Below are 11,474 nucleotides of genomic sequence, written 5' to 3'. Positions count from 1 at the left end.
TTCGGTTTATTTCGAACTGTCTCCTATCGTCCTAAATTTGTTTCAAGTCACTAGTGACATAAAAATAATAGTTAGCATGTTGTGCTGCCATGTTTGTTTACCATTTAGCTCTGCTTTCCAAAGCGCGGCCGAAATATCGCGAGAACAAGCAGCAACAGCTGGAAGGCAGAACCGGACAGTAGCCTGAAAAGTTCATTCATTTATTTTATGAAAGATTTATAGAATAATGGCTGACTTTTTGCCAGACTTTGACTTTGTAGAGGAGGAATTTGATTTTGCAGAGTTTGATGGCCGCCCTTATTTATTTGAGCCAGAATACACTGACGAAGAGCTTCGTGAAATTGAAGAACGGAGGAGGAGAGAGAGAGAGGCGCAACAGGTAGAGGCTGAGAGAGGAGGAATGGCTGCTGCAAGGCTGCGTAGCTCTGGAGATTGGTGGTGTACCTGTGAATGCTGTGCCCCAGTGCCCACAGAAGAGGAATGCCTCTGTTGCAAGGAATGGGACCGGTTGCAGCCTTATTTTCAAGGTCTGGATGTGACCGAGGACGAGACACCTCCACCTGGAGTAGTATCCAGCTGGGCTTTATCTAGAGCTCGCCAGATATATTTCAGCCGCGCTTTGGAAAGCAGAGCTAGATGGTAAACAAACATGGCAGCACACCGGTGAGGTAAGACAACACGTTTACATGTGGTTTTCTATATGCTCTCTGACATTTATCCTAATGATATGAGGCGGTCTTTGTGGAGAAAAAGCTTGTTTAGTGGACTAACTTTGCACTTGAAGGTTGCCCGTTCAATTACGTTTTAACAGGTCTGACGCTACTATGCGCCCCGGCTGTATCTAGGCTAACGGCTAACATGCTAACTATTATTTTTATGTCACTAGTGACTTGAAACAAATTTAGGACGATAGGAGACAGGTTGAAATAAACCCAAATTTCCCTTTAACAAAAAAGAAACATAATAATGCAGGTCACATGATCATCAAAGGTGCGAGAACTGACTATTTAACACAACAAAATGTTACGCCCTGTTTCGCCAACCAAACTCAGATGGCTGGCACCAGCAGGATGAATATGCAACATACTCCGTAAGGTGAGTGATACAAGGACTGTGTGAATGTATGGATATGAATGAAACAGAGGGAAAGAGGGAAAACTATTTTAATTATTATGTTTAATGACTCGGTGAAGACAGAAAGGGAGCGGGGACTGCCCACAGTCAGTGAAAGAGTCGCTCCGTCACATCATCCCCCTCCTCCTGGAGGTTGGTTATGTGCGGGATGGTTTCGTCACAAGTATCTTAAAACAAGGAAAAACGTACACAGTCATTGAAAAAGTTACATATTACTGTAGAAGCCCAAATGATAGTTGCATTTCTCCATCTTATGCACACTATGAAACAGTGCTCACTCCGTCCTTCAGTCAGGTGTTTCCACTTTTCTGTGACCTGGACAAGACACAGGAAATACAGAGGCTACAGGTTTCAATATAATAAAAACCAAAACATAATGAAATGTTTATATGATTCAACACAACATATTATCCTAACAAATGTTTTTTTTCTATCACGGCTAGTAGTTTGAAAATATTAAACCATCAAAAGTCATGGCTCATAAAAGCAGCTGGCTTAAATTGACAATTTACTAATCAAATTAAATTAACCTTAGTGAAAAAATATCTCCTGAGGTAGAAATGTTCATGAACACAGAATGAATATTTGTAACATGACATATTAAGTTGACCTTTCTAAATTATTTGTGTAATGATTAATCACAATTCAAAGTAAAATACCTCTCTCCTTGCTCCGTTTTGCTTTGTTTGTAGGAGCTGCACGTGCCTCCCCAGAACCTGAGATAATGAATAGAAGCAAAAAACAAACAAACTGTAAATATTAATAGACAAACCTTTGTATCAGGCAGAGTAGTTGTCATCTGTTGGTAGTCAAGTTTAAACTTAGTTAAAAACAAAAGTAATACTCGTCACATAGGTCCTGATATAGTTATGATATTAATGTCCCCCTGATGTAAAGTTACAGATCATGATGTCAGACTGATCCTTACTGCAGTTAAAGCGTCAGTAGTTGACCACAGCTAATCTATTAAAAAGCTGCCACAGCTCTGTTCTCATAAACATCTTCAGACGTGTGAACACAGCGATCAGAGGGAACGATGTGGTTTCACTGTTTCATCGCGCTCTCTTAAATATAGTCACTCACGCTGTCAGTATGAAGATGCTCTCACATTTAAACTGCTGATGGTGATCATTATTACTCACAGAGTGGCTTCAGTTGAAGATTCACTGAACAAATGTTTCGTCTTGTTCAGGTATTTCAACTGAGCGACATTTCTCATCACTGATTTGATGTGGTTTGTGCTCCACTGGCAGTCGTCTGTTATTAATGCAAAGTAAATATAACAGTGTAAAGTACCTCTCGCCTTCTTCTTCGTTGTGACAACAGCACACGTCCCATTTTGATCAGCCACGTTTGCCTCAGGACGAACTGAAATATCAACAAAAAATTTCAACACAAAACTATGAACTGTGAACTATTAAGTTGGGTTGATACTTCATTTCTTCTGGCTGAGACACGGTAACATACGTCCATATACTTAGCTGTATATTTCATCAATACTTTGCTGATGACAGCCACGTTTATACACACAATGTAATCCAAAGAAGCGCAGCCATTAGTGCCGTAATGTTCTCACTATGTCATGTGAATCTCAATCGTTCACTGTGACATGAACACTTTCTAAGACATCTCACTGATCTAATAAAAAACGCATGTGAAAACATTTCAGCCATGCGACAGCCGAACTTAATTTGGTCACAAAGCACATCATGCAAAACCACAGCTGCAGGTTTAAGTGTGCAGCAGACAAACACTTACACTCAGCTTTGTTTAGTCACAAATCACGTGTAATGAAAGTAAAATGAGAATCAGTCAGAGACGTACTTCTTTTCTTCTTGCGCCGTGGGATATTAGCATATAGAGCCATGGGTGGGTCAGCTACATGGGCGTGTCCACTAACTGGAACAGATAGAAACAACAAGAATAATCATATATTTCAACAGGAGAGTTATGTAGTAGTCACCCTACCCTACACCCCCTCAACACTGCACATATCTGTGCAGCTGAGAGACACTTGTGCTCAACATCAGTTTAGCAAAAACAAGTTTAATAACTCAGAATAAGTCAGAGACGTACCTCTATTCTTCTTCGGCCGTGTGATATTAGCATATATATCCATGTGTGGCTCAGCTACGAGGGCACGTTCACTGACTGGAGCAAAAAACAACAAGGACAAAGACATATTTCAACAGCTGTAGCAGACACAGTTGGCCTGAGACACAGTCAGCCTCTGGGCCTGGACACATGACTGGAAAGAACCATAGTCAGGACAAAAGGCTGATTAACTTACTGCAGTATAGATGCTTTGTTTTAAACTTACCAGGGTTTAATCCTGTTGTTGGTGCCTCAGAGGAAAAGCATGCAACTGCATGGAACATAGAGGCAGAATATGAGAACTGATAGGACAGCTGTACTTTTACTGACACACTACTTCCTGCATTGGCACAAATCATCAGGTGTGGACTGTACCTTTGCGTTTGCGACACTGAAGCAGCCCCACAGCTAACAGCAGCGCAGCCACACACGTGACGGTGAAAACAGCCGGTAACGGGACGGAGAGCTGAATGGAGCCATGGTGCCGAGGATGAGGAGGTATCTCCTGATGCTGAGGGGTTGTGTCTTGAGGTGCAGGAGGGATGTATGCTGTGAACAGGAGGAAAGATGGATTAGTCGTACTGATTGTCAATGTTTCAGGGAACAAATGTTGCTCTGTTTGGCTCCTGGTGACGACAACCAAACGTTAGTGATAAATGCTGCATGGTTTCTGGGATGGAGAACTAGTCTCTGGTCCAGACTGAGTTAAATCAACAAATATCAGATGAACTGCGAAGACATCTGTAGCTGTTAGCATGTTAGCATGTTAGCATGATGTGAGCATTTAGCTGAAAGCACCAAAGTGCCACAGTAGAGCTTCACAGAGTGGCTAACACAGCTGTCCCAGTGACCCTCCCTCTATCACCACGAGCCGAAACCTTAACTTTACACCTGCAAACTCATGATCTCACAGACTGATGACATGTGTTGAACATGTTCGGCCAGCATTAATAATTTGATTGACATTATGTGGATTAATTGGTTGAATTAACTGACATGATTTATGTTTCTCTCTTTGAGGTCATCAGCCTAATGCTCAAACTGAAATGAGTGCAGCTGTCCTGTGTTCTCTGTTGTTGTCTGTGCCGGGTGGAGTTCAGGCATTGAGGCTGAACCCAACACAAACTTGACAGACACAGACACCAGCTACGTCTTGCTGCGGCACAATACACTGCGAGGCGGCGTCAGTGTATAACGTGGCTGCATGGAACCTTTCATGGTACACCGCCACCGTATGATGTGCAGACAGATGGTAGGTTCATAAGGTGTCCAGACGGTGCTGGTCATGTTGGTATGATGCGCTGCTGGATGGCTTCAGTTGGAAACGTAATATAAGAAGCTGGAAGGTGCCTGCATCGACAGAGTGGCCATATGTGACGACTTGGGCTGAGAACGTGTTGAGATATTAAAATGACAACAATCTCACCTGTGACAGCCAGCCAGCTCTCTGCTGATCCTCCAGCTCCAGAGATGTGACACCTGTAGAGTCCTTCATTGGACCTGGAGACATTGCTGATGGTCATCCGGCCCGTATATCCAGTCTTACTGAAGAGGCCGTCTCTATAGAAGTCAGCTGCAGAGCTGGACGATGTCATCTTTCTTCTGCAGCGCAGAGTGACGGCCTGTCGTTCCATCACAGGCAGAGCAGGACTCTCCAGGATCACATCACCAGCTGGACAACAAGAAATAAAGTGCAACAACCTTCACCTGCTTTATTCTGGAGCTTTCAGCCACACTGTGTTTTCTTGAAGAGCAGAAATGTTGCTGGAGTCAGTGTGTGTTGAACGTACCAGTGACGGTGATGTTGACAGCGTTGCTCCTGTCTCCCTCTGCATTTTCACACCAGTACTCTCCACTGTGTGTTTCAAAGGCAGGTGTGATGTTTAAGAATCCAGAGTCCCACTGAGAAACATTTGAGGAAACCTTTCTCATCACTCTCCATTCTGATGAGCCGTGAAACCCCCGACACTTGAATGAGATGGAGTCATACTCAAAGAACTGCAGTCTGTTTGGGTCCACGTGAAGAACACATGCATCTGTCACAGAGAAGAAGAAGAAGAAGAGTTAAAGATCTCTTCCAGTCTTTAATCCTTGGTAACTGGTATTCTCCCATCACTGCCAGTGAAGGAGTTCAGCTGTAACATACAACATGTCTCACAGAGACTCAAACTGTCCAGATAACAACCTGAGCATTATCCAGCCCGGTCACCAGAGCAAAGTGTTGGCACTGTGGTGGTGTCATATCAACGTTTCTAAAGTGACGTAGAATATGATCTGACTTTGTCGTCTGGAGGTGGAGGGGATGGTGGATGGTGTGTTGCCGCGGCAAGACGCCGGCCAAGCTGTAGACCACTGTTAGTGACCAACACACAACAAAACCTGTCGTGTTTTCCACTGAAGAAGTTCCTGGTACTATTTGGGGGGCAGGAACTTCACAGGAACGTCCTCTCGCTCGGCCCTCTCAACCGCTGAGAGAGCGGAGTAGGAGGAAGGTTCCTGTAAAGTTACCGGGCTCTGAATGTGACGTAATTGTTGCACGACCATTTTGACCGGGGTGACACGGCAAAGAACGCTAAAGTCGCTTTCTGTTGAAAGCGCCTTGAGTATATCCAATCAGCACCAAGTAAACTCTAAGCCCCACCCAGGAGTTTTTCGGGGCTGTTCTAGTCTGGGGTCGTTTTGGTAAGGAACCAGAACCAGGGTGAGAGAGACAGGATCCAGAATTCGATGGATGCGTCTTTCTGTCAAAATAAAAGCACCAAGCTAATAAAAATGTGGTGAAACTTTTTAATTGAAAGAATATAATTTACAAGAAAAGCCCCAAGCCATTAATTAACCTTTTCTTTTATTGTAAAGCGATGGTGCGCCAGAATTTAAAGTTTTACTTTGGTGAATTTGGTGAATTCCGGATCCGCTCTCTAGACCGGAACCAGAATCCAGACAAAATTCAGAGTGAATGGAAACCAGGCTCTTCGCCGTACGTGAAGAGCCTGGTGACGCGAGGCTAGGGCCGTTCTGAGTACCTACTCTGAGGCAGGGACTTGTTTAGCCCCTGTAAAAGTTCCAGAACTCTGTCCTTTGGGCGTGGTCCCTGCGGTGGAGACACGCACCCCCGTAAAATTACCCCGAAGTTCCTGCGATGGAAACGGGCCTATTGTTTGGCTCTGCATTCACACAGGAAGCAGACACCAAGCTCCAGAGTAAAAGTCCAGGGTTTGGTGGATCATCCACCACCTGCCCCATAGGGACTTTGCTGCTCCTTGTATCATGTCATTACCAGCATGTTTCTGCTGTCCACCATGTGTCACGCCACCACAGGTGCTGTCTGACCATGTTATGAACTGACGCTGTTCAGCTGACTGGTGACATGTCAAAACACCGTGAAAGGCTCTGTCTGGCCGCATTATACAATGACGGCGCCCGGTGGGGTATCATGCCGCCAAGAAAGGAGGCTTCTGGTGTCGATGTCTGATGCTAACATCACTGACACGGCAGCAGTGTTTGGTGAATGACAACAGGATGGATATGCAGACGTATGGCGTCAGTTCATAACGCAGCAGGACGTTATATAAGAAGCTAGAAGGTCCTTATAGTTTGGGCAGGAGGGTAGATGGCTCCAACAAACCCTGGACTTTCAATCAAGAGGCTGATGTTCACTTCCTGTATGAATGTTGATTCAAACCATGACGCTGTTTTCTAACCCTGATCACACTTACATGCTAATGAAGCCAATTAATGAAGCTGAACTCACCAGATCTGTGAACACTGGAGCTGCTCTGCCCTTCATCAGTGAGCAGCAACATCACATTCAACACTGGAGAGACAAAGAGGACAGTAGAGTGTCACACACACATGTCTATATGTACAGTTACACACACATGTCTCTATATGTACAGTTACACACATGTCTCTATATGTACAGTCACACACACATGTCTTTATATGTACAGTCACACACACATGTCTCTATATGTACAGTTACACACATGTCTCTATATGTACAGTCACACACACATGTCTCTATATGTACAGTCACACACACGTGTCTCTATATGTACAGTTACACACACATGTCTCTATATGTACAGTCACACACACATGTCTTTATATGTACAGTCACACACACATGTCTCTATATGTACAGTTACACACATGTCTCTATATGTACAGTCACACACACATGTCTCTATATGTACAGTCACACACACGTGTCTCTATATGTACAGTTACACACACGTGTCTCTATATGTACAGTCACACACACATGTCTCTATATGTACAGATACACACACATGTCTCTATATGTACAGTTACACACACGTGTCTCTATATGTACAGTCACACACATGTCTCTATATGTACAGTTACACACACATGTCTCTATATGTACAGTTACACACACATGTCTCTATATGTACAGTCACACACGTGTCTCTATATGTACAGTCACACACATGTCTCTATATGTACAGTTACACACACATGTCTCTATATGTACAGTCACACACGTGTCTCTATATGTACAGTTACACACACATGTCTCTATATGTACAGTTACACACACGTGTCTCTATATGTACAGTTACACACACATGTCTCTATATGTACAGTTACACACACGTGTCTCTATATGTACAGTTACACACACATGTCTCTATATGTACAGTTACACACACGTGTCTCTATATGTACAGTTACACACACATGTCTCTATATGTACAGTCACACACGTGTCTCTATATGTACAGTTACACACACATGTCTCTATATGTACAGTTACACACATGTCTCTATATGTACAGTCACACACACGTCTCTATATGTACAGTTACACACACATGTCTCTATATGTACAGTCACACACACGTCTCTATATGTACAGTTACACACACATGTCTCTATATGTACAGTTACACACATGTCTCTATATGTACAGTCACACACATGTCTCTATATGTACAGGTACACACACATGTCTCTATATGTACAGTTACACACACATGTCTCTATATGTACAGTCACACACATGTCTCTATATGTACAGTTACACACACATGTCTCTATATGTACAGTTACACACACATGTCTCTATATGTACAGTCACACACACATGTCTCTATATGTACAGTTACACACATGTCTCTATATGTACAGTCACACACATGTCTCTATATGTACAGTCACACACACGTGTCTCTATATGTACAGTTACACACACGTGTCTCTATATGTACAGTTACACACATGTCTCTATATGTACAGTTACACACATGTCTCTATATGTACAGTTACACACACGTGTCTCTATATGTACAGTTACACACACGTGTCTCTATATGTACAGTTACACACACATGTCTCTATATGTACAGTCACACACGTGTCTCTATATGTACAGTTACACACACATGTCTCTATATGTACAGTTACACACATGTCTCTATATGTACAGTCACACACACGTCTCTATATGTACAGTTACACACACATGTCTCTATATGTACAGTCACACACACACATGTCTCTATATGTACAGTTACACATGTCTCTATATGTACAGTTACACACACGTGTCTCTATATGTACAGTTACACACACATCTCTATATGTACAGTCACACACACATGTCTCTATATGTACAGTTACACACATGTCTCTACATGTACAGTTACACACACATGTCTCTATATGTACAGTTACACACATGTCTCTATATGTACAGTTACACACATGTCTCTACATGTACAGTTACACACACATGTCTCTATATGTACAGTTACACACACATGTCTCTATATGTACAGTTACACACACATGTCTCTATATGTACAGTTACACACACACGTCTCTATATGTACAGTTACACACACGTGTCTCTATATGTACAGTCACACACACATGTCTCTATATGTACAGTTACACACACATGTCTATATGTACAGTCACACACACATGTCTCTATATGTACAGTTACACACATGTCTCTATATGTACAGTTACACACACATGTCTCTATATGTACAGTTCCACACATGTGTCTCTATATGTACAGTCACACACACGTCTCTATATGTACAGTTACACATGTCTCTATATGTACAGTTACACACATGTCTCTATATGTACAGTCACACACATGTCTCTATATGTACAGTTACACACATGTCACTATATGTACAGTTACACACACGTCTCTATATGTACAGTTACACACACGTGTCTCTATATGTACAGTTACACACACGTGTCTCTATATGTACAGTCACACACGTGTCTCTATATGTACAGTTACACACATGTCTCTATATGTACAGTCACACACACATGTCTCTATATGTACAGTTACACACACGTGTCTCTATATGTACAGTTACACACACGTCTCTATATGTACAGTCACACACATGTCTCTATATGTACAGTTACACACATGTCTCTATATGTACAGTCACACACACATGTCTCTATATGTACAGTCACACACGTGTCTCTATATGTACAGTTACACACATGTCTCTATATGTACAGTCACACACACATGTCTCTATATGTACAGTCACACACACATGTCTCTATATGTACAGTCACACACGTGTCTCTATATGTACAGTTACACACATGTCTCTATATGTACAGTTACACACACATGTCTCTATATGTACAGTCACACACACATGTCTCTATATGTACAGTTACACACACATGTCTCTATATGTACAGTCACACACACATGTCTCTATATGTACAGTTACACACATGTCTCTATATGTACAGTTACACACACATGTCTATATGTACAGTCACACACACGTCTCTATATGTACAGTTACACACACGTCTCTATATGTACAGTTACACACATGTCTCTATATGTACAGTTACACACACGTCTCTATATGTACAGTTACACACACGTCTCTATATGTACAGTTACACACATGTCTCTATATGTACAGTTACACACACGTCTCTATATGTACAGTTACACACATGTCTCTATATGTACAGTCACACACACACGTCTCTATATGTACAGTTACACACATGTCTCTATATGTACAGTTACACACATGTCTCTATATGTACAGTTACACACATGTCTCTATATGTACAGTCACACACACGTCTCTATATGTACAGTTACACACGTCTCTATATGTACAGTCACACACACGTCTCTATATGTACAGTTACACACACGTCTCTATATGTACAGTTACACACACGTCTCTATATGTACAGTTACACACATGTCTCTATATGTACAGTTACACACACATGTCTCTATATGTACAGTTACACACATGTCTCTATATGTACAGTCACACACACATGTCTCTATATGTACAGTTACACACATGTCTCTATATGTACAGTTACACACACGTCTCTATATGTACAGTTACACACATGTCTCTATATGTACAGTCACACACACATGTCTCTATATGTACAGTTACACACATGTCTCTATATGTACAGTTACACACACATGTCTATATGTACAGTCACACACACGTCTCTATATGTACAGTTACACACACGTCTCTATATGTACAGTTACACACATGTCTCTATATGTACAGTTACACACACATGTATATATGTACAGTCACACACACGTCTCTATATGTACAGTTACACACACATGTCTCTATATGTACAGTCACACACACGTCTCTATATGTACAGTTACACACACGTCTCTATATGTACAGCTTCTGTCTGCTCCTGATGAACATGACAACATGTAAACAGCCCAGTAAATAATGAGGCCAGAGTCAAACACAAAAAAACTTGAGTAGAGGATAAAGGTCAAACTGGACCATCACTAACTGTCACGTGTCACACTACAGAGTGATACTGCTCACTCATACATCAGTCTGATCAGATCTGAGAGCAGTTATTGGAGACAGACTCAGTACTCACTCAGTGCGACGCACAGCGCTGTGACCTGCATGATGTCTCCTCGCTGACTGTCTGATCATCAGAACAGAAGAGCAGCTAAATATGATGTAGCTGAAGGTGAAGCACTTCCTGTTCCTGTGCAGAGGAGGCCACAGCACTTTAAAGTGTCTTTGAGGTCTCAGCTGCTCTGATCAGCTTCAGAGCGGCTGTGTTTCGGAGCGCAAATAAAAAGCTGAATGACAAAGAAAGATAAAAACATTCAGTTCATTATTTTATAGTTATTAAATCAAGCAGACGTGCAGACCCTTTTTCTTTTCAGTTTTGTCAAGTCTGACATG

The 11,474-nt window shown here is 42.1% G+C and overlaps 1 protein-coding gene across 2 annotated transcripts; it reads right to left on the bottom strand.

The window, feature by feature from the left end:
- Positions 1-634: 634 nt before the first annotated feature.
- On the bottom strand, positions 635-11,232 carry LOC117246488 (low affinity immunoglobulin gamma Fc region receptor III-A-like). 2 transcript variants are annotated; one of them, XM_033610420.2, is made up of 12 exons: positions 11,158-11,232; positions 6,980-7,042; positions 5,019-5,264; positions 4,655-4,900; positions 3,604-3,777; positions 3,455-3,499; positions 3,211-3,285; positions 2,959-3,033; positions 2,431-2,502; positions 1,794-1,850; positions 1,413-1,449; positions 635-1,301 (listed from the first exon to the last, which is right to left on the bottom strand). In XM_033610420.2, exons 1-11 carry the CDS (start codon positions 11,186-11,188, stop codon positions 1,421-1,423), a joined length of 1,113 nt encoding a protein of 370 aa, XP_033466311.2. In that variant the 5' UTR covers positions 11,189-11,232; the 3' UTR covers positions 635-1,301; positions 1,413-1,420. The 2 variants fall into 2 exon arrangements, with proteins under 2 accessions (XP_033466311.2, XP_078020363.1); XM_078164237.1 differs by having other exon boundaries at positions 635-1,449.
- Between the last annotated feature and the right edge of the window lie 242 nt (positions 11,233-11,474).

The sequence above is a fragment of the Epinephelus lanceolatus genome, chromosome 22 (genome assembly GCF_041903045.1).
Source record: "Epinephelus lanceolatus isolate andai-2023 chromosome 22, ASM4190304v1, whole genome shotgun sequence".
In the NCBI taxonomy this organism is placed as follows: Eukaryota; Metazoa; Chordata; class Actinopteri; order Perciformes; family Serranidae; genus Epinephelus; species Epinephelus lanceolatus.
The sequence above is the reverse complement of the archived record's forward strand: the minus strand, read 5'-3'. Positions and strand labels throughout refer to the sequence as shown.